Raw genomic sequence first — 23,867 nt, forward strand, 5'->3', positions numbered from 1 at the left:
AATTCCTTCCCCCGATGCCAATCTCTCCCAGGATGGTATCATTATTTGGGCTTGATCCCAAGTTGCACACCACCATGTGACCTCTTCTGGGTGGTATGGGGGATGGGAAAGAAAGAGAATGACGTGCAATGACCAGGGATAGTAGCCTACTGTCCTAGGGTGCCCTTCAAGCCTGCTTGGAAGTAAGGGTACAGCTCCCAAGTGGAACTATTTTGCCAATTTGAACACCTGCATATGTTATGCTAACTGAGCTCTGGCATCTGCGCGGGGTGTCTCCTGTCACCCAACGCCACCACCTTTCAGGTAATCGATAAACAACATGTTCGCTACTGTACCGATTTTGGCAAATAGAACTCTCTATAAACATTTTCTATGTGCCATATGTACAACATTCATAAACACCTGATACAACCCTGCTAAGAAATAAATAGCCTTTTGAGAAAGTATGCAAGGACAATGTGGAATATTTCATAGAACATTGATTGGTTTTTCTGGACAAGCATTAAAGGAAGTTTGGGAGAGAAGGGTTTCTTTCTTTCTACATGATATGATAGGTTATTTATAATGCAATTAATACCCAGAGGTTTCTAAGCGCAACCCGGGGATCAAACCTGTTTTGCTCAGCATCGTGTTGCTTCCAAGGCGACCACATTGCCCCTGAGCTATCCTCCTGAGGAGAGTAAAAAGCCAGAAAATAAAATACTATGGTGTCTGGTGGGATAAGCTTTTGAGACACTACATGAACTGAAAGTAAAATGAGATCAAGAAATTGGTCAATTCTACAATAGACTCATTGTCAGGCTGAGAGGTCCTGTGTCCGCGGAAGCTGCTGAACCCCCGACAATCCCCCTGAAATGTAATTCTCAGAACTAGGTTTCAATTCAGCTCTGCAAACTACACCCCAAAGGGAAATGGGGAAGTGGATAACAAAACAACACCAGGCTGACTGCGTCAAGGCTAACCAAAGCTGAACCTGCAGAGGATATAAGAAAAGCAGATACAAATCCTTTTATTACTTACTCAACCTTAAGAGTGGAAATACTTTAAATCCTTAACTAATAAGTAAGAATCATACCTGGTTCTTCTCTTGAAATTTCTTAGAGAAGCTTGAAAAGAAGCTGAAAATCTCTCTTACTTGAGACTCTTGAAATTCACAGCAACTTCTTAATTAGAGCAAACCTGGAAGGTTTTGCTCTTTGCCTTTTTTCCAAAAATTCACTAGTTGTCCAGTTAAATAGTCTTTATCTTTACTTTCTTTTTCTTTCAAACTTTTCTTTTGTTTTCAAACTTTTTACAATTCAATAAAGTTTGTGAATTCTTGAAGAAACACGTGCAAAACACACACGCGGATAATTTCAATTCAGAAGATTTGCATGTTTAAAACTTCCTGCGTTGAAGAACACGCGCACTGTAAGGAAAGTCCACGTGCAGAAAAACACACATGCATGTAAAAACACACGAAACAGAATTCACGCGCAAAAGAGTTCACACGCGGTCGAGTACACGCGATAAAACACACGCGCAGGAAACCACACGCGCAATTGAGGTCTTGCGCTGAAGCACACGCGCTTGAAAACACACGCGCTATAGAGTTCTCACGCGGCAAACAGATCCTCGCACTTGGAAGCACACGCGCTACGAAAAACACACGCGCTATAGAGTTCTCACGCGGCAAACAGATCCTCGCGCTTTGAAGCACACGCGCTACGAAAAACACACGCGCTATAGAGTTCTCACGCGGCAAACAGATCCTCGCGCTGGGACGCACACGCGCTAAGAAAACACACGCGCTATCGAGTTCTCACGCGGCAAACAGATCCTCACGCTGGGAAGCACACACGCTAAGAAAACACACGCGCTATAGAGTTCTAACGCGGCGAGCCAATTCTCGCGCTACGAATCACACGCGCTGGAAAACACTCGCTCGCGCAAAAGTTCAAAAATATAAATTCTAAGGTTAAATTTTATGAGTTCTCACTTAAATGTCATTAAGATAAACAGAGCTGCAGTTTTAAAACAAAGTCACTTATCTCCAGCACAATTTCTTAAAGATCTTCAGAGTTTCCTGTCTTCAAAACGAATTCCTGACAGCTGATAGCTTCTCCTGAAACCCCCAAGAAAGTAGCCGCTCAACTGCTAACGCCTGAAGGAATAAAATCCACCAGGCCCAAGTCTAAAGCAGGAGCAGCCACTATACACGTCCTCTCAGCTGGGGTTTTGATGATGAAAGGCAAAGAGTGACAGTTTAGAATGTTCATTGTTGTTCAGCAGTGTTTTCCAACCAATCAGAGCTGTCACTGTGAAACTCCATTTTGCCTTGGGTCAGAACCAGGATTCTGAATCAGGAAGTTAAGGCCAAACCAACTACATTAGAAAACTTTCCACCCACACAAGGCTAATCTAAAAAGGATAATAAAAGAGAAATAATGGGAAAGAAACTTGAATAAGGGAAAATAGTCTGAATAGGGGAAGGAAACCTGACACTCATGCAGCGGTGGGAAAAATGTCAATTTCACGTCAAAGGAATTAGATCATTGGAAGGCAAGTGCCACATTTCCGGTGTCAGAGAGTTGTGATTCCTGTAAAAAGGGGGATTTGAGAGGAGTTTAGGAAACGCTATAGTTGGAAGATGACCAAGAAAGGTTAGAAAGATAAAATCCTTAACAGTCTGGAAATTACATAGTTGAGAACAGAGGAAACAAACCGTAAAGGCCGAGATACTGGGCCAGGGAAAGCAAAACATATATTTGTACTCTACAGAGAAGGGAAATCACCCATTCTGTATGACCGCCCAGCAGAATTAAACAGCTATTTTGGGTGAAAACTGTGAGTGGTTAGGTAACAAGTGTTTATCAAGAATATCAGAGAAGGGTGATTTGATCTGGCAATGGAAGAGCCAGGATAATTATAACACTAAGACCTGGCTGAGACTATAGCGCCAGAACGCTCCAACTACCCGACCAAACCATTCACCCATAACTTACACCATTCAGCTCGGAGGTGGACATATATATTAGAAGGGTTGACCAAGAAGCTAGGACCTCATGATTAGGCTGGTCAGCGCAGGAAATGGGCCGACGAGCAGGCAGCTTTCAGAAGACCCTGCAGCACTGCCAAGTCTTCTGCAAGCAGTCTGCTCGATAACGCGCAGGTTGCTTGTGCACGTTACTACTCTGATTTGTCTTGAAGCCGTCTTCTCACATGCTAGAAGGAACTTTTCAACAAACAGACACTTTCAGTAGACTCGGCATGGGCAACTGAATACAGAAACAGCCGAAACCTCACATACATGCTGCAGCTGTCCAGACTGGTATATATGTCCTGTAATGTAGAGACATGTTTTCCTGTGGCTCCCGGTACAAGACAGAATAACCCTCAGATCTCTTATCATCATCCATAAGGGTCTTTTAAATTTAACAAACACCATTCTGCCAGACCAACCTGAACCTTGTACTCGCATTGCCTCTCCATTTCCAAATTAAAAAAGCAGGTGGCTCTAGCTTCCCGGTCCTAGTGGCCAAACAATGGAACGCTTTACCCCTCAACCTCAGAACAGAATCATAGTTCTGGACCTTCAGAGCCAATACCAAGACTTGGCTCGCCAATAAGAACTGTTTAACGTCTGTTTAATACATCTCTACTGTATCCCACGTTGTACTATACCTCATTATGTATCAACCTTGCGACCATATTGTAACCCTGGTCCTCCACACTAATAGTTTTTTTTTGTTCTCTTGCCATTGTCCCTGTTTTCTATGAAAATGCTTGTAACCTGTTGAACTTGCTTTAAGTCTCTGGCGCCCAGTTACCTCAGGGTTCAGCTCACAGTATAAATAAAGAAACTAAACTAAACTAGTGTTACCAATTTAAACTGCAGAGTCCAACTTCCAGTATTCACTCAAAAGGGTTTATTACTAATCACAATAAGATGTTTAAAATGTAAACTTCTAGACATAACATAATATACTTATGTTCCGATAATGCTGTTTGCTTTTATGGAAATCACCAGGATTGGTTTCTAGGAAGAGATACTATACTGTGTGACCTGGCCTGGGATGACGCTCCTTGACCCGACCCCCTCATTTCCACAGCCCCGCCCAGGAGGAGAGGGTTCCCCCAGTACATTTGTCCCATTTCCAGCCCTGGAGTGCCTTGTGAAAAGGTTGGTGTGCAAATAAGAACATACATGAAGGTGAAGACATACCTAGAGTTGTGTGAAAAGGCCACAGGTGAAACTTTGCAAAGATGCAGAGAAAACAAATGGGCATTGAATCTACAACACACCAGAGAGCTTTTAGAAAATAGGGTTTCTTTCTAGTTTACAGGGTGTGGGTAGCCAATATTTTGGTTGCAGTCCTCTGTCTGATTTGCGGTTTGTGTGTCGGTCTGTGCATCCATCAGAATTAGTCCATGGTCAGTTATTGTGGAACAAGCCACATTTTGAGAGCTTTGTGGAATTGGACTATCTGTTTTCAAGGAAGACCCAGTGGCTCAGTGGGGCAGGCCACAACCCACTTTTTCTCATAGAAACCGAACTGGGCTGGATGAAGACGAGCAACGGCATTCAATGGTTACCAAAATACAGACTGCCTCGACCAACATGGGGACATTTAGGACATGTTGCGATGCAAGAGTGCATTTGAATGAAGGGGGCATGGAAGGAAGGGTGGACGGCCGTGTACTGTCCCCAAACTGGAAATACTGGCCCCAATGAGCGTGTGATCCCCACAAGCGCAGCGGGTGAGGGCAGGAATCTGGAAATGCTTGCAAAGGGGCCTGATGGGAACTGACTGGAAGCACAAGCCATTTTAAGCTGTGGAAACGCAAGCCCTATGGGTCATTCCACCCAAACAAATATGTATACATAAACAATATGCAGAAACTTGTTTTGTGTTGGCAACCAATAGGCCGTGGATTTTTATTAAACATACTAATAAAACATAATAAATTGAGCAGAGGGGGGCAGTGTACAGGTGTGCATGGAGAGACTTCCACCACTGTGGTGGGCACGTTGGAAGTGTAGATGTGTGCATGGAGAGACTTCCACAACTGTGGTGGGCACGGTGGAAGTGTAGAGGTGTGCATGGAGAGACTTCCACTACTGTGGTGGGCACGGTGGAAGTGTAGAGGTGTGCATGGAGAGACTTCCGCCACTGTGGTGGGCACGGGGTAAGTGTAGAGGTGTGCATGGAGAGACTTCCACCACTGTGGTGGGCACGGTGGAAGTGTAGAGGTGTGCATGGAGAGACTTCCGCCACTGTGGTGGGCACGGGGGAAGTGTAGAGGTGTGCATGGAGAGACTTCCGCCACTGTAGTGAGCACGGGGGAAGTGTAGAGGTGTGCATGGAGAGACTTCCGCCACTGTAGTGAGCACGGGGGAAGTGTAGAGGTGTGCATGGAGAGACTTCCGCCACTGTGGTGAGCACGGGGGAAGTGTAGAGGTGTGCATGGAGAGACCTCTGCCACTGTGGTGAGCACGGGGGAAGTGTAGAGGTGTGCATGGAGAGACTTCCGCCACTGTGGTGAGCACGGGGGAAGTGTAGAGGTGTGCATGGAGAGACTTCCGCCACTGTGGTGGGCACGGGGGAAGTGTAGAGGTGTGCATGGAGAGACTTCCGCCACTGTAGTGAGCACGGGGGAAGTGTAGAGGTGTGCATGGAGAGTCTTCCGCCACTGTGGTGGGCACGGGGGAAGTGTAGAGGTGTGCATGGAGAGACTTCCGCCACTGTGGTGGGCACGGGGGAAGTGTAGAGGTGTGCATGGAGAGACTTCCGCCACTGTGGTGGGCACGGGGGATGTGTAGAGGTGTGCATGGAGAGACTTCCGCCACTGTGGTGGGCACGGGGGAAGTGTAGAGGTGTGCATGGAGAGACTTCCGCCACTGTGGTGGGCACGGGGGAAGTGTAGAGGTGTGCATGGAGAGACTTCCGCCACTGTGGTGGGCACGGGGGAAGTGTAGAGGTGTGCATGGAGAGACTTCCACCACTGTAGTGAGCACGGGGGAAGTGTCGAGGTGTGCATGGAGAGACTTCCGCCACTGTGGTGAGCATGGGGGAAGTGTAGAGGTGTGCATGGAGAGACTTCCGCCACTGTGGTGGGCACGGTGGAAGTGTAGAGGTGTGCATGGACAGACTTCCGCCACTGTAGTGAGCACGGGGGAAGTGTAGAGGTGTGCATGGAGAGACTTCCGCCACTTTAGTGAGCACGGGGGAAGTGTAGAGGTGTGCATGGAGAGACTTCCACTACTGTGGTGGGCACGGGGGAAGTGTAGAGGTGTGCATGGAGAGACTTCTGCTGTTGTAGTGAGCATGGGGGGAAGTGTAGAGGTCTGCATTGAGAGACTTCCACCACTGTAGTGAGCATGGGTGAAGTGTCGAGGTGTGCATGGAGAGACTTCCGCCACTGTGGTGAGCATGGGGGAAGTGTAGAGGTGTGCATGGAGAGACTTCCGCCACTGTGGTGGGCACGGTGGAAGTGTAGAGGTGTGCATGGAGAGACTTCCGCCACTGTAGTGAGCACGGGGGAAGTGTAGAGGTGTGCATGGAGAGACTTCCGCCACTTTAGTGAGCACGGGGGAAGTGTAGAGGTGTGCATGGAGAGACTTCCACTACTGTGGTGGGCACGGGGGAAGTGTAGAGGTGTGCATGGAGAGACTTCCGCCACTGTAGTGAGCACGGGGGAAGTGTCGAGGTGTGCATGGAGAGACTTCCGCCACTGTGGTGAGCATGGGGGAAGTGTAGAGGTGTGCATGGAGAGACTTCCGCCACTGTGGTGGGCACGGTGGAAGTGTAGAGGTGTGCATGGACAGACTTCCGCCACTGTAGTGAGCACGGGGGAAGTGTAGAGGTGTGCATGGAGAGACTTCCGCCACTTTAGTGAGCACGGGGGAAGTGTAGAGGTGTGCATGGAGAGACTTCCACTACTGTGGTGGGCACGGGGGAAGTGTAGAGGTGTGCATGGAGAGACTTCTGCTGTTGTAGTGAGCATGGGGGGAAGTGTAGAGGTCTGCATTGAGAGACTTCCACCACTGTAGTGAGCATGGGTGAAGTGTCGAGGTGTGCATGGAGAGACTTCCGCCACTGTGGTGAGCATGGGGGAAGTGTAGAGGTGTGCATGGAGAGACTTCCGCCACTGTGGTGGGCACGGTGGAAGTGTAGAGGTGTGCATGGAGAGACTTCCGCCACTGTAGTGAGCACGGGGGAAGTGTAGAGGTGTGCATGGAGAGACTTCCGCCACTTTAGTGAGCACGGGGGAAGTGTAGAGGTGTGCATGGAGAGACTTCCACTACTGTGGTGGGCACGGGGGAAGTGTAGAGGTGTGCATGGAGAGACTTCCGCCACTGTAGTGAGCATGGGGGAAGTGTAGAGGTGTGCATGGAAAGACTTCCACCACTGTGGTGGGCACGGGGGAAGTGTACAGGTGTGCATGGAGAGACTTCCGCCACTGTAGTGAGCACAGGGGAAGTGTAGAGGTGTGCATGGAGAGACTTCCGCCACTGTGGTGAGCATGGGGGAAGTGTAGAGGTGTGCATGGAGAGACTTCCGCCACTGTGGTGAGCACGGGGGAAGTGTAGAGGTGTGCATGGAGAGACTTCCGCCACTGTGGTGGGCACGGGGGAAGTGTAGAGGTGTGCATGGAGAGACTTCCGCCACTGTAGTGAGCACGGGGGAAGTGTAGAGGTGTGCATGGAGAGTCTTCCGCCACTGTGGTGGGCACGGGGGAAGTGTAGAGGTGTGCATGGAGAGACTTCCGCCACTGTGGTGGGCACGGGGGAAGTGTAGAGGTGTGCATGGAGAGACTTCTGCCACTGTGGTGGGCACGGGGGAAGTGTAGAGGTGTGCATGGAGAGACTTCCGCCACTGTGGTGGGCACGGTGGAAGTGTAGAGGTGTGCATGGAGAGACATCCGCCACTGTGGTGGGCACGGGGGAAGTGTAGAGGTGTGCATGGAGAGACTTCCGCCACTGTGGTGGGCACGGGGGAAGTGTAGAGGTGTGCATGGAGAGACTTCCGCCACTGTGGTGGGCACGGGGGAAGTGTAGAGGTGTGCATGGAGAGACTTCCACCACTGTGGTGGGCACGGTGGAAGTGTAGAGGTGTGCATGGAGAGACATCCGCCACTGTGGTGGGCACGGGGGAAGTGTAGAGGTGTGCATGGAGAGACTTCCGCCACTGTGGTGAGCACGGGGAAAGTGTAGAGGTGTGCATGGAGAGACTTCCGCCACTGTAGTGAGCACGGGGGAAGTGTAGAGGTGTGCATGGAGAGACTTCCGCCACTGTAGTGGGCACGGGGGAAGTGTAGAGGTGTGCATGGAGAGACTTCCACCACTGTGGTGGGCACGGGGAAAGTGTAGAGGTGTGCATGGAGAGACTTCCGCCACTGTAGTGGGCACGGGGGAAGTGTAGAGGTGTGCATGGAGAGACTTCTGCTGTTGTAATGAGCATGGGGGAAGTGTAGAGGTGTGCATGGAGAGACTTCCCCCACTGTAGTGAGCATGGGGGAAGTGTCGAGGTGTGCATGGAGAGACTTCTGCTGTTGTAGTGAGCACGGGGGAAGTGTACAGGTGTGCATGGAGAGACTTTCACCACTGTAGTGAGCATGGGGAAGTGTAGAGGTGTGCATGGAGAGACCTGCTCTTGTAGTGAGCACGAGGGCAGTGTAAAGGTGTGCCTGGAGAGACTTCTGCTCTTATAGTGAGCACAGGGGAAGTGTAGCAGTGTGCCTGGGGTGGGGCTTCTGCCACTGTAGTGAGCACGGGGAAGTGTAGAAGTGTGCATGGAGAGACTTCCGCCACTGTAGTGAGCAGAGGGAGCAGTGTACAGGTGTGCCTGGAGAGACTTCTGCCACTGTAGTGAGCATGGGGGAAGTGTAGAGGTGTGCATGGAGAGACTTCCGCCACTGTAGTGAGCATGGGGAAGTTTAGAGGTGTGCATGGAGAGACTTCTGCTGTTGTAGTGAGCATGGGGGAAGTGTAGAGGTGTGCATGGAGAGACTTCCACCACTGTAGTGAGCATGGGGGAAGTGTCGAGGTGTGCATGGAGAGACTTCCACCACTGTGGTGGGCACTGTGGAAGTGTAGAGGTGTGCATGGAGAGACCTGCTCTTGTAGTGAGCACGAGGGCAGTGTAAAGGTGTGCCTGGAGAGACTTCTGCTCTTATAGTGAGCACAGGGGAAGTGTAGCAGTGTGCCTGGGGTGGGGCTTCTGCCACTGTAGTGAGCACGGGGAAGTGTAGAAGTGTGCATGGAGAGACTTCCGCCACTGTAGTGAGCAGAGGGAGCAGTGTACAGGTGTGCCTGGAGAGACTTCTGCCACTGTAGTGAGCATGGGGGAAGTGTAGAGGTGTGCATGGAGAGACTTCCGCCACTGTAGTGAGCATGGGGAAGTTTAGAGGTGTGCATGGAGAGACTTCTGCTGTTGTAGTGAGCATGGGGGAAGTGTAGAGGTGTGCATGGAGAGACTTCCACCACTGTAGTGAGCATGGGGGAAGTGTCGAGGTGTGCATGGAGAGACTTCCACCACTGTGGTGGGCACTGTGGAAGTGTAGAGGTGTGCATGGAGAGACTTCCGCCACTGTAGTGAGCACGGGGGAAGTGTAGCAGTGTGCATGGAGAGACTTCCGCCACTGTGGTGAGCATGGGGGAAGTGTAGAGGTGTGCATGGAGAGACTTCCGCCACTGTGGTGGGCATGGGGGAAGTGTAGAGGTGTGCATGGAGAGACTTCCGCCACTGTGGTGGGCACGGGGGAAGTGTAGAGGTGTGCATGGAGAGACTTCCGCCACTGTAGTGAGCACGGGGGAAGTGTAGAGGTGAGCATGGAGAGACTTCCGCCACTGTAGTGAGCATGGGGGAAGTTTAGAGGTGTGCATGGAGAGACTTCTGCTGTTGTAGTGAGCATGGGGGAAGTGTAGAGGTGTGCATGGAGAGACTTCCACCACTGTAGTGAGCATGGGGGAAGTGTCGAGGTGTGCATGGAGAGACTTCTGCTGTTGTAGTGAGCACGGGGGAAGTGTAGAGATGTGCATGGAGAGATTTTCACCACTGTAGTGAGCACGGGGAAGTGTACATATGTGTCTGGAGAGACTTCTGCTCTCATAGTGAGCACAGGGGAAGTGTAGAGGTTTGCATGGAGAGACTTCCGCCACTGTAGTGAGCATGGGGGAAGTGTCGAGGTGTGCATGGAGAGACTTCTGCTGTTGTAGTGAGCACGGGGGAAGTGTAAAGGTGTCCATGGAGAGACTTTCACCACTGTAGTGAGCATGGGGAAGTGTAGAGGTGTGCATGGAGAGACCTGCTCTTGTAGTGAGCATGGGGGAAGTGTAGAAGTGTGCATGGAGAGACTTCCGCCACTGTACTGAGGAGAGGGGGCAGTGTACAGGTGTGCCTGGAGAGACTTCTGCTCTCATAGTGAGCACAGGGGAAGTGTCGCAGTGTGCCTGGGGGGAAGAGTAAAGGCGTGTCAGGAGAGGTGTGTAGCAATATTGAACACAGGGGTTTGGGGGGCTGTGCCTGCAGAGACTTCAAAGAGCTAGTCATATAGCCTTGCATGTTGGGCATTGACTGAATGCCTGCTTTCAGGACAGATTGGGACTGTCTCGAGGGTAATGGGGCAATGCCAACAAAGTCCTGTGCCCCTGATATGAGCCCTTCTCAGAGAGAGATCCGAGCCTAAGTTAAACACCATGCACTGTACACACCCTTCCCCCAGAACCACAGGGGGCGATATGACTGATGTGAAGTTATGTTAAGTTTCTGGGCCTCCAGGCGTGGCTTGTGCAGGTTACGTGGCGCCTGTGTACGTTGCTACTGGGGTGGAAGCAGGACAGTCTGTGCTTTTCGAGTGCCTGCTCTTTGCTGTCTTACCTATGTACCTTGCTACTGTACAGGTGGGGATTGTGGAAGCAGGACAGTCTGTGCTTTTCGAGTGTCTGCTCTTTGCTGTCTTACCTATGTACCTTGCTACTGTACAGGTGGGGATTGTGGAAGCAGGACGGTCTGTGCTTTTCGAGTGCCTGCTCTTTGCTGTCTTACCTATGTAGCTTGCTACTGTACAGGTGGGGATTGTGGAAGCAGGACAGTCTGTGCTTTTCGAGTGCCTGCTCTTTGCTGTCTTACCTATGTACCTTGCTACTGTACAGGTGGGGATTGTGGAAGCAGGACAGTCTGTGCTTTTCGAGTACCTGCTCTTTGCTGTCTTACCTATGTACCTTGCTACTGTACAGGTGGGGATTGTGGAAGCAGGACAGTTTGTGCTTTTCTATTGTCTGCTCTTTGCTGTCTTACCTATGTACGTTGCTACTGTACAGGTGGGGATTGTGGAAGCAGGACAGTCTGTGCTTTTCGAGTGTCTGCTCTTTGCTGTCTTACCGATGTACCTTGCTACTGTACAGGTGGGGATTGTGGAAGCAGGACGGTCTGTGCTTTTCGAGTGCCTGCTCTTTGCTGTCTTACCTATGTACCTTGCTACTGTACAGGTGGGGGTTGTGGAAGCAGGACAGTCTGTGCTTTTCGAGTGCCTGCTCTTTGCTGTCTTACCTATGTACCTTGCTACTGTACAGGTGGGGGTTGTGGAAGCAGGACAGTTGTGCTTTTCGAGTGCCTGCTCTTTGCTGTCTTACCTATGTACCTTGCTACTGTACAGGTGGGGATTGTGGAAGCAGGACAGTCTGTGCTTTTCGAGTGCCTGCTCTTTGCTGTCTTACCTATGTACCTTGCTACTGTACAGGTGGGGGTTGTGGAAGCAGGACAGTCTGTGCTTTTCGAGTGCCTGCTCTTTGCTGTCTTACCTATGTACCTTGCTACTGTACAGGTGGGGATTGTGGAAGCAGGACAGTCTGTGCTTTTCGAGTGTCTGCTCTTTGCTGTCTTACCGACGATCTCTCTCTGTTCTTAGGGCTCCGCTGGGCAAAGAGGTGCACTTGGACCTCCCGGGCCCCCTGGTCCCCGGGGCCCGAGCATCAGCGGTACTCCAGTAAGTCAACTGTTTTTTTTTTCTCTAGGGGTTTGGAAGGTCACACCTGTGACTGATTGATAATGTCAATGATTTGCAATATCGTATCGTGATAAAGAGTGAACAGCGGCTCATTTGTCCACAGTGGACAGGAAACAGCACCTAAAGGATGTCCTGCCATTACTGGTTCACGAGGCGCTTTTCTTCTTGGAGCTGGGAAATGGAGAGGGGAATAAACTCACCATGCTGCTTACTCTGCCAACTGCAAAGACGGGCACGGTGGCAGTGCCATCGATCTGCAGGCCCACACCTGCTTCTAAAACGGGTCTCTGGCGTTAGCCTAAGCCTTGGCTGTCCAGCAAAACACCCGCCCCGACAGGCACGCATTTGGTAGGTTGGCAAAGAGGAGCAAGCAGTCCCTTTCCCGGGGGGGTCGAGTCGTGTGGCTTAGTGTCCCTTAATCGACTTAAGAGAGCTTAATTCTGGTCACAGAATCCCACGACACCCACTTGGATGATTGTGAGCAAGTAACTTTATCTCACAGCATTTCAGGTCTATCATCCGATAGTATTGGAGCTAACGAGCATGCTTACCATATACAAATGTTCATTGATAAAGCTGGCCAGATAGGTCTTGTAGTCCACCATTTATAAAATCCACAGAATACTGTGATCTGATCTTCAATAACAAGGCTTTCTATTCCCAAAATCGCTGATGCATATTTATCAGCCATGAAAGATTGACCCAACCTTGCCAAGATGTTCACCAGAGGCCTGTAATTCATACACAGATCCCTGCAATGAGTGCTCAACCCACTGAACTCTCGTTCTGGCCGGAGTCACACTTAGACATGAGGGAGCCATGTTGGGATCAGGCGGCTGACATGACAGCTGCCTGACCCCAAGATGGTGGGTCCCCTATCTAAAGCCTTGACACGTGGAGCCATGAGGCAGCACCAATCCAGGCAAACATTATCCAATACAGCAAGGCCAGAGGAGGGCCCATTGGCTACCACCAAGGCACATGTTCCCCCTGCCAGTAGGACGCAAGTGACCCCAGGCCACGCCCCATTTTTCATATCCCAAAATGAGCACACGTATAAAAGAGGGCAGTAGGAGTCCAACATTAAGGGAGCTTAGTGAAAAGTTGGTCATGAGGACATGTGCGCAGAAACCTAGGAGAGAACCTAGGAGAGAAGGAAGCATCAGGGAGAGGGAAGCAGAAGAGGGCAAGAGCAGAGGAGAGGAGGAGTGGGTGAATACGAGGGTGAGGATGTGTTGGAAGAGGGATAGTGAAGGACGAAGGAGAGGGGAAATCCGAGGAGATTGGAGGAGAGCCATATCCTGAAGGTGTCATCAGATCTAGGGAGAGGGTGGAGACAGGGTCCAGAAGAGAAAACTAGCATTGCACAAGCCAAGAGTGCCACGTGCTGGAAGCGATGCTGAAAGGCAAATGGTGAAACAAGTGAGTGCTGTCCTGGGGTTTTGACATGAGCCCAGAGGATGGTGGGGTCAAAAGCGTAAAGAACCCGAGAGAAAGAACGAGAAGAGAAATGCATAGGCCAGCTGAGAGACGCAATCCATTGGCTCACCACGGCTAAAGAATCCCCGCTCATTGAGATCCCGAGCCAGGTGGCTCTCTGAGGATGCAGACCAGGATGGCTCACTGAATCCTGGAACCTGTGAACTACCTTTGGCTGGGGGCGGGGGCGAGAACTAATAACCACTGCCCAAAAATCAGGGACAGACAGGAAAGATGTCAACGGCCATCATGACGCCAGGTGACTTAAGGCCAAGAGGGCTAACATGCACAGAAGTGTCCTGGGGGGTTCCAAGAGAACTGCGAGTGACTTTGTGGGTGGCCCCTCGGGATGGCCACGCCTGGCTACAGCCTGTTGGGCACTAGGGCACATGGAGTTAGGAGCACAGTCCTTTTCTCCCCTTCACCCTCCCTTACATCTCTGGCTTAGGTTTCCCCTGGACCTTCTGCTCTGCTCATTGGAGAGCCGGTGGCATGCTTAATAATCCTGGAGTGTAAACCGCCCACTCGTTTCAAGTCTTGTGTTGATCTCTCAGTGGCTGGCACTGCCACCTAGGTAAGGTGGTAAGATACACCCATGGGGCACTTTGCAGACACTGCAGGGTGGCCGGGGTGAGAGTGCTAGACTTCTCGACTGCTAATCATTCACAGTGACATCTCTTCTACTGCACTCTCCCCCTTCAGGGTCGTGATGGGCAGCAAGGACACCCTGGCATTCCTGGACTGAACGGAGAAACAGTAAGTACATCAGGGGCCTGCCTATGGCCCAATGTGGGCATGAGTCGCTTCACTGAAGTCTGTCTCTTTAGCATGTGTTCCACTCCTTCTCACACACCTAGTCTGTCTCCTGCTCATTCATCAAAGCGCTTCCCATGCTCGTATGCTCTCCCCTTCTATCTGCCACCTTTCTTCTTTCTCTTCTTTCTTCATTCTTCTGCCATTTCCAGACCCCTTCTTCCATCCCTTCCTTCCTTCCTTCCTTCCTTCCTTCCTTTCTTTCTTTCTTTCTTTCTTTCTTTCTTTCTTTCTTTCTTTCTTTCTTTCTTTCTTTCTTTCTTTCTTTCTTTCTTTCATTCTTTCTTTCTTTCATTTTTTCTTCTTTCTTTCTCTCTTTCTCTTTCTTTATTTCCTGTTCCTTCTGATCTTACTGTCTTTATTTCCTTGTCCTTTCTTCCTCCACTTCTTCCTTCTTCCTATCTTGATTACTTCCTATCTTTATCCTCTCTCCTTCTTCATTCCTGTTTTTTTTTATTTTTCTTCTCTCTTCCTTCCTGTTCTACTTTCTTCATTTCTTTCTTTCATCTGCTTCTTTTTTCCTGTTTCTTTCTTACTTCCATTGTTTTTCTTTTGTATTTCTTTATCTTTTCTTTCTTTATTCTTCCTTTCTCACATTCTTCCTGCTTTTGGAGGCTTTCCTTTTGCCATCCTGTTCCTTCCTTTCCGATGTGTCTCCAATGTCCTTTCTTTTTTTGACTTCGTATCTTTATCCTTTTCTTTCTTTGAATATTGAAATTATGCTTTTGTTTAAAACAGGGTGAAAAGGGAGCGCGAGGAGACAAAGTGAGTTTCTGTTTATTTCTTCTATGATGAATGTTGGAATGGCCTAGCGTGTGTGAGAAGCAGGTTCACCATAATCTTCCCTGAAAGTCACTCCCAGGCAAGATTTACAGGTGTGGTGCTCAGCTCTGGGCTTTCTAAAAGGGTGTAAAGGATGTGCCAGTGGTTGGTGGTTTCTGCCCGGGGTATCAGAGGTATGGGCTGGACTGAGGTGTCTGCCAGGGATATTAGAGGCTTGGGTGTGGGCTGAGGTGTCTGCCGGGGATATTAGAGGCTTGGGTGTGGGCTGAGGTGTCTGCCGGGGATATTAGAGACTTGGGTGTGGGCTGAGGTGTCTGCCAGGGATATTAGAGGCTTGGGTGTGGGCTTAGGTGTCTGCCAGGGATATTAGAGGCTTGGATGTGGGCTGAGGTGTCTGCCGGGGATATTAGAGGCTTGGGTGTGGGCTGAGGTGTCTGCCGGGGATATTAGAGGCTTGGGTGTGGGCTGAGGTGTCTGCCGGGGATATTAGAGGCTTGGGTGTGGGCTGAGGTGTCTGCCGGGGATATTAGAGACTTGGGTGTGGGCTGAGGTGTCTGCCAGGGATATTAGAGGCTTGGGTGTGGGCTTAGGTGTCTGCCAGGGATATTAGAGGCTTGGATGTGGGCTGAGGTGTCTGCCGGGGATATTAGAGGTTAGGGTGTGGGCTGAGGTGTCTGCCAGGGATATTAGAGGTGAGGGTGTGGACTGTGGTATCAGCCAGGGATATTAGAGGTGTGTGTGGTGGCCTAGGATTCTTCCAGTGGTTCAGAGGTGCGTGTGTGGACTGAGGTGGACTGAGGTGTCTGTCAAGGTTATTTGATGCGTGAGTGTGGCGGAGGCATCTGCCGGGGATATTAGAGGCTTGGGTGTGGGCTGAGGTGTCTGCCGGGGACATTAGAGGTGACGGTGTTGGCTGATGTGTCTGCCAGCGATATTAGAGGTGAGGGTGTGGATTGTGGTTTCTGCCAGGGATATTAGAAGTGTGTGGGGGCCTAAGATTCTGCCAGTGGTTTAGAGGTGTGTGCGCGTGTGTGTGTGTGGACGGAGGTGTCTGCCAGGGGTATTAGAAGTGTGGGTGTTGGCCTAGGTTTCTGCCCGGGGTTTTATACTTATTGGCGTGGACTGAGATGTCTGCCAGGGAATGTAGAGGTTAGGGTGCGGCCTGAGGTGTATGCCAGGGATGTTAGAGGTTAGGGTGCGGCCTGTGGTGTCTGCCGGGGATGTTAGAGACTTGGGTGTGGATTGTGGTTTCTGCCAGGGATGTTAAAGGTGTGTGTGGTGGCCTAGGATTCTGCCAGTGGTTTGGAGGGGTGTGCAGTTAAAAAGTCGAAACACATAATGTCGAGAAAAAAATTTCGACATTTTTGTTTTCGAATGTTTTATTTTTTATATGTTTTTTTGGGGTTCTGTAAGTAAAAAAAAGGGGTAAAACCAAAAAATAAAAAAAAATAAAAATAGAGGGGTTCGTCCCCCATTTCGAACAAAAAACAAAAAAAGACATTTGAAATTCTTTTTTTCTACTTTTTTTTTCGACATTATGTCTTTCGGCATAATTTAATTCGAATTAATCACTATAAACCGTTTGGAGGTGTGTGCGCGTGTGTGTGGAAGGAGGTGTCTGCCAGGGATATCATGAGTGCGGATGGTGGCCTCGGTTTCTTCCAGGGGTTAAATAGTTGCTTTTGACCATATATGTGTGTGGGCCTAACAGGTGCAGCAGAGATGGTATCCTGGATATACTCATCTCTCAAAGGTAACTAATATGTCTGCATGTAAACGCAGTGTCAGGAAGAGCACGTATGTCAGCATGGGCAACAGTCATTGCCAAGGGCGCCAGAGGCCTCTGTGCGGCTATGAGGTGCAGTAACCGGCAGTGCTACTGTGTTCCTGTTCCCCCTGGAACCGGGGAGCTGGGAGTGGCTCTTACAGTCTGTTCCGGGCAGCGCCAGCGCGTGCAGCAAAGAGTGCGTCATTGAAGTGCTTCCTCTGCACCGGCTCCATTGTGTGATAACAGACACGCAGGGTCCTCGGATGAGTGCAACCTCATGGCCACAGATGAACTAATGCACTTGTGTTTCTTCTAGGGGGACCGTGGGGAGTGCTCCTGCCAGCAGCCCCCATGGGTGGACACCAGCTTCAATGGAATGCCTGTAAGTAGCTGCTCCCCTCTTGGGTACCCTCTGCTTTGCTAGTGTGCTGAGGATGTGTGGCCCTTGAGAGAGCCTTCTCTTGGGCCGGGTGCTTTGGGTCCCCTGTGCTCTGGGCGCTGGTCTCATCACTAAACCGTGGCTACCTCTTTTGGCTTCGCAGGGTGCGCCTGGAGGAGGGACTGAAAGCTCATGGCAGCTGGGCCTGCAGGTTGGTGCTCCTCCTGCCCAGCTACACTGCCCTCCGTGCTTTACTCCTCCTGGGTCTTTGCCTCTGTTCCCCCTCAATTTCACTCCCGCTTTCCATTTTTCTCAGCAGTGACTCTTTCTCCCCCTTTCTCTTTTTTTCTAGTCTCCATCGCCTGTCTCTTTTCCTATTCTACTACAGCTTTCATCTTCTTGCCAGTGTTGTGTATCGCATTCTCCAGTGTTCAGCCTTCTCTCTTTGTACTCTCTCTCTCTCACCCCTTCACGTTATTAGCCTCCACTCTTTGTTGAACCCAGGTCCCTTTCCTCTTCCCCTCGTCTTCCAGGCCTCCGCTTCTCCACCCAATCCGCTCGTTCCCTCGATCATACAGTGCCTCCCACTCTAGTCCTATTTAGTCCCCAACATCCCTTCGCCTGGTTTCCCCTCTCTGCTCCTCACATTCTCCCACCAAAAACTATTCACTGATGTTAGGGGTCTGATCCCACTGCCTGTCTAGGGAGGTTCCCACTGCCTTCAATCCAATAGGGCGCAGCCTTACTGAGAACACAGGCATCCAATAGGGCACCGCCTTACTTAGAGCACAGGCATCCAATAGGGCGCAGCCTTACTGAGAACACAGGCATCCAATAGGGCACCGCCTTACTTAGAGCACAGGCATCCAATAGGGCGCAGCCTTACTGAGAACACAGGCATCCAATAGGGCACCGCCTTACTTAGAGCACAGGCATCCAATAGGGCACAGCCTTACTGAGAGCACAGGCTTCTAATATGGCACAGCCTTACCGAGAACACAGGCATTCAATAGGGCACAGCCTTACTGAGAGCACAGGCTTCTAATATGGCACAGCCTTACTGAGAACACAGGCATTGCCTAAACCGGATTACACACATTATACATATTTCTCATCATATGTCTACATAGGTCTGCTTTGGCCATGCGTGGCTAAGTGGAGATATGGGAGCAGGGCTGGAGCTTGAGTGACAGTCGGGCACTAAGAAGCCCCCCTTCTTTATAATTTCAACCGTCATTTGCAAAGTTATTTTTAAGGGGTAAAACTTCCACAATAAATCTTGCTGTAATAGAATACAGCGGTCGGACGCCCAACAATCAAAGACAATTTGCAAAATCTCGTTTAAATAACTTTTATCTGGGATACAGTGGTAGTCCTCAGTGGTATGCATCTCTAGATTACCTTTATTTGACATGCATTGGTGGTCCTCACCCTTGTGAATCTCTGATTACCTTTATTTGAGATGCACTGGTGGTCCTCACCCTTGTGAATCTCTAGATTACCTTTATTTGAGATGCATTGGTGGTCCTCACCCTTGTGAATCTCTGATTACGTTTATTTGACATGCATTGCTGGTCCTCACTCTTGTTCATCTCTAGATTACCTTTATTTGAGATACATAGGTGGTCCTCACCCTTGTGAATCTCTGATTACCTTTGTTTGACATGCATTGCTGGTCCTCACACTTGTTCATCTCTAGATTACCTTTGTTTGAGATGCATTGGTGGTTCTCACTGTTGTGCATCTCTAGATCACCTGTATTTGACATGTGTAGGTGTTCCTAAACCTTGTGTCTCTTTAGATGACCTTCATTTGATATGCATATCTCTGCATTGCATTGGTGGTCATCTTCCTTGTGCATATCTAGATTACCTGTATTTGACATGTGTTAGTGTACTTCTCCCTTGTGCATTTTTATATTACCTTTTTTGACATGAATTGATGGCCCTCACCCTTATGCATACATCTCTGTATTACCTTTATTTGATATGGATTGGTGGTCCTCTCCCTTATGCATCTCTTGATTACGTTTCTTTGACATGTGTTGGTGGTCCTCTCCCTTATGCATCTCTTGATTACGTTTCTTTGACATGTGTTGGTGGTCGTCACCCTTGTGCCTCTCTAGATTACCCGTATTTGTCATGCATTGGCAGTCCTCACCCTTGTGTATCTCTAGATTACTTTTATTGACATGCATTGGTGGGCCTCACCCATGCGCATTTATAGATTAGCTTTGACATGTGTCAGTTGACTTCACCCTTGTGAATTTCTAGATTATCTGTATTTGACATGCATTTGGGTTCCTCTCCCTTGTGCATCTCTAGAATACCTGTATTTCATATGCATTGGTGGTCCTCTCCCTTGTGCATCTCTAGATTACCTTTATTTGACATGCATTGGTGGTCCTCTCCCCTGTGCATCTCTAGATCACCTGTATTTCATATGCATTGGTGGTCCTCTCCCTTGTGCATCTCTAGATTACCTTAATTTGACATGCATTGGTGGTCCTCTCCCTTGTGCATCTCTAGATGACCTTATTTGACATGCATTGATGGTCCCCATCCTTGTGAATGTCTAGATTACCTGTATTTCACATGCATTGCCGGTCCTCTCCCTTGTGCATCTCTAGATTACCTTAATTTGATATGCATTGGTGGTCCTCTCCCTTGTGCATCTCTAGATTACCTTTATTTGACATGCCTTGGTGGTCCTCTCCCCTGTGCATCTCTAGATCACCTGTATTTCATATGCATTGGTGGTCCTCTCCCTTGTGCATCTCTAGATTACCTTAATTTGACATGCATTGGTGGTCCTCTCCCTTGTGCATCTCTAGATGACCTTATTTGACATGCATTGATGGTCCCCATCCTTGTGAATGTCTAGATTACCTGTATTTCACATGCATTGCCGGTCCTCTCCCTCGGGCATCTCTAGATTACCTTAATTTGACATGCATTGGTGGTCCTCTCCCTTGTGCATCTCTGGATGACCTGTATTTGACATGCATTGGTGGTCCCCATCCTTGTGAATGTCTAGATTACCTGTATTTCACATGCATTGGCAGTCCTCGCCCTTGGGCATCTCTAGATTAACTTAATTTGACATGCATTGGTGGTCCTCTCCCTTGTGCATCTCTAGATGACCTGTATTTGACATGCATTGGTGGTCCCCATCCTTGTGAATGTCTAGATTACCTGTATTTCACATGCATTGGCGGTCCTCTCCCTTGCGCATCTCTAGATTACCTTATTTTGACATGCATTGGTGGTCCTCTCCCTTGTGCATCTCTAGATGACCTGTATTTGACATGCATTGGTGGTCCCCATCCTTGTGAATGTCTAGATTACCTGTATTTGACATGCATTGGCAGTCCTCTCCCTTGGGCATCTCTAGATTACCTGTACTTGACATGCATTGGTGGACCTCTCCCCTGTGTAGCTCTAGATACCTTTATTTGACATGCATTGGTGGTCCTCTCCCCTGTGCATCTCTAGATTACCTGTATTTCACATGCATTGGTGGTCCTCTCCCTTGTGCATCTCTAGATTACCTTAATTTGACATGCATTGGTGGTCCTCTCCCTTGTGCATCGCTAGATGACCTGTATTTGACATGCATTGGTGGTCCCCATCCTTGTGAATGTCTAGATTACCTGTATTTCACATGCATTGGTAGTCCTCTCCCCTGTGCATCTCTAGATTACCTGTATTTAACATGCATTGGTGGTCCTCTCTCTTGTGAATTTCCAGATTACCTTTATTCGACATGCATTGGTGGTCCTCTCCCCTGTGTAGCTCTAGATACCTTTATTTGACATGCATTGGTGGTCCTCTCCCCTGTGCATCTCTAGATTACCTGTATTTCACATGCATTGGTGGTCCTCTCCCTTGTGCATCTCTAGATTACCTTAATTTGACATGCATTGGTGGTCCTCTCCCTTGTGCATCTCTAGATGACCTGTATTTGACATGCATTGGTGGTCCCCATCCTTGTGAATGTCTAGATTACCTGTATTTCACATGCAATGGTAGTCCTCTCCCTTGGGCATCTCTAGATTACCTGTATTTGACATGCATTGGTAGTCCTCTCCCTTGTGCATATCTAGATTACCTTTATTTGACATGCATTGGTGGTTCTCTCCCTTCTGCATCTCTAGATTACCTTTATTTGACATGCATTGGTGGTCCTCACCCATGTGCATTTCTAGATTACCTGTATTTCGCATGCATTGGCAGTCCTCTCCCTTGGGCATCTCTAGATTACCTGTATTTGACATGCATTGGTGGTCCTCTCCCTTGTGCATCTCTATATTACCTTTATTTGACATGCATTGGTGGTTCTCACCGTTCTGCATCTCTAGCTTACCTTTATTTGACATGCAGTGGTGGTCCTCACCCTTGTGAATTTCTTGATTACCTGTATTTCACATGCATTGGCAGTCCTCTCACTTGGACATCTCTAGATGACCTGTATTTGACATGCATTGGTGGTCCTCTCCCTTGTGCATCTCTAGATTACCTTTATTTGACATGCATTGGTGGTCCTCTCCCTTGTGCATCTCTAGATTACCTTAATTTGACATGCATTGGTGGTCCTCTCCCTTGTGCATCTCTAGATTACCTTTATTTGACATGCATTGGTGGTCCTCTCCCTTCTGCATCTCTAGATTACCTTTATTCGACATGCATTGGTGGTCCTCTCCCCTGTGTAGCTCTAGATACCATTATTTGACATGCATTGGTGGTCCTCTTCCCTGTGCATCTCTAGATTACCTGTATTTCACATGCATTGGTGGTCCTCTCCCTTGTGCATCTCTAGATTACCTTAATTTGACATGCATTGGTGGTCCTCTCCCTTGTGCATCTCTAGATGACCTGTATTTGACATGCATTGGTGGTCCCCATCCTTGTGAATGTCTAGATTACCTGTATTTCACATGCATTGGTGGTCCTCTCCCCTGTGCATCTCTAGATTACCTTAATTTGACATGCATTGGTGGTCCTCTCCCTTGTGCATCTCTAGATTACCTGTATTTGACATGCATTGGTGGTTCTCTCCCTTCTGCATCTCTAGATTACCTGTATTTGACATGCATTGATGGTCCTCTCCCTTGTGCATCTCTAGATGACCTTCATTTGACATGCATTGATGGGCTTCACAGCTGTTCTTCTCTAGATTACTGGTATCTGACATACAGTTATCACTCCCACAGATATAGTATTCAATATTATATTTGTAGGATGTACAGTGGTCTCCATTCCCCTTTTGCTCCCCTAGATTACCCTTATCTGGCATGCAGTGGTGGTCCTCATCTTTATGCCCTAATACATTACCTTTATCTGGCATGCGGTGGTGGTCACCACCCTTATGCCCCTCTATATTACCTTCTCTGCACCCTTATGCCTCTCCAGAGTACCTTTATCTGATACACTATAGTATTGCATCTCTAGATTACACAGAGCTGGCATACAGTGGTGGTCACCACCTTGTGCCCTTATAGTTTACCATTAGTTGACAGATGGTGTTTAGATCAGAAGCACTTTACAACATGGTCAATATAGAGATTGGAGTAATCCATTGAAAAGGTGCTTACATTCATGAAGTCCTGTAATGGGGTGTTCCACTATCGGTCGTATAATGGGGACAGAACAGATGGACAGCCAGATGTGAATAAAGGAATATTTACCCAGTAGCGCCTAGAAGGCCATGAGCAAGCAAGCACTGTTTACTCACAAACATAAGCCTGTGTTCCAAGGACATTGATGACTCCTAGCAACAGTCCACCCTCAGCTTCCTTCCTGCCTCTTCCCTCAACCCCTCGCTGCAACCTTGGCCCCAGTTATTAAAAATTCCCCCAAAAGGTATCTGATCACCAGCTCCTCCGATCCGGCTCCTTATTTTCCTGCTACCATGGAAACTGAAGAGGGGCTCTCTTGAATTGAGATTCTTTTTTACTTTGAGGACGAATACAGATCACATGCTCCCTCCCTCCCCCCCACGGCACATTTCCTCCCTTAAAAATTGCCATTCTCAAGCCTCCAGCTGGCATGCTATACCGATGAGCAATGGCATGTACTCCACAGTTGAAGCCTTCACCTTGCTTGGGGCAAAATGGCAGGTTAATGTAAAACCAGAAGTTAAGGGCTGAAAGGTTTTTAATAAATCATAACCACAGGTTCAGCTCTGGGCAACGCTCCAGGCCATCAAGTTTCAGCCTGCCAAGGAATTACAGAAGGGGGAAAAACCCTATGCAAATCACACACATCCCCAGACATGTTTCAGCCTCATTGGGCATCATCACTGAGGAATAGCTTGGCTGTCTAGGCCCAGCAGGCTGAGGACCAATGTCTGGGCATACCCGTCCCACTTGGGGTGACCTATGCAAAACAAAAGAGGTGATGGCTGGAAGGTTTGGAATTAACCCTAACCTCTGGCATTGCTCTGTGGAACCCTCCAAACCTTGGTTCTCCAGCCTGCAATGACATTTGAGAAGGGGAAAGGTCATATGCAAATCAGGCTTGGTCCCACCCTTTAGAGGGCAGTCCAGCCTGAACTGCTTGGTCACATCCCTTCTGCAGGACACCACAAGCATCCCCAGACATGTTTCGGCCTCTTTTGAAGTTACCAGTGAGGAATAGCTTGGGTTTCTAGGCA

At 49.0% G+C, this 23,867-nt stretch overlaps 1 protein-coding gene across 8 annotated transcripts in view; it reads left to right on the plus strand.

Moving 5' to 3' along the window:
- The window catches only part of COL16A1 (collagen type XVI alpha 1 chain), a 706,769-nt gene that overhangs the window by 505,215 nt on the left and 177,687 nt on the right, over window positions 1-23,867 (plus strand). For 6 of the 8 annotated variants that reach the window (XM_069622515.1, XM_069622517.1, XM_069622520.1 and 3 more), the window contains 5 exons: window positions 11,893-11,970; window positions 14,173-14,226; window positions 15,022-15,048; window positions 17,151-17,216; window positions 17,377-17,424. In XM_069622515.1, coding sequence (XP_069478616.1) covers window positions 11,893-11,970; window positions 14,173-14,226; window positions 15,022-15,048; window positions 17,151-17,216; window positions 17,377-17,424 — 273 coding nt within the window. The remainder of the gene's footprint in view (window positions 1-11,892; window positions 11,971-14,172; window positions 14,227-15,021; window positions 15,049-17,150; window positions 17,217-17,376; window positions 17,425-23,867) is intronic. The other 2 variants (XM_069622518.1, XM_069622522.1) reach the window with 1 other exon arrangement.

The sequence above is a fragment of the Ambystoma mexicanum genome, chromosome 11 (genome assembly GCF_040938575.1).
Source record: "Ambystoma mexicanum isolate Mex_15411 chromosome 11, UKY_AmexF1_1, whole genome shotgun sequence".
Taxonomy (NCBI): domain Eukaryota; kingdom Metazoa; phylum Chordata; class Amphibia; order Caudata; family Ambystomatidae; genus Ambystoma; species Ambystoma mexicanum.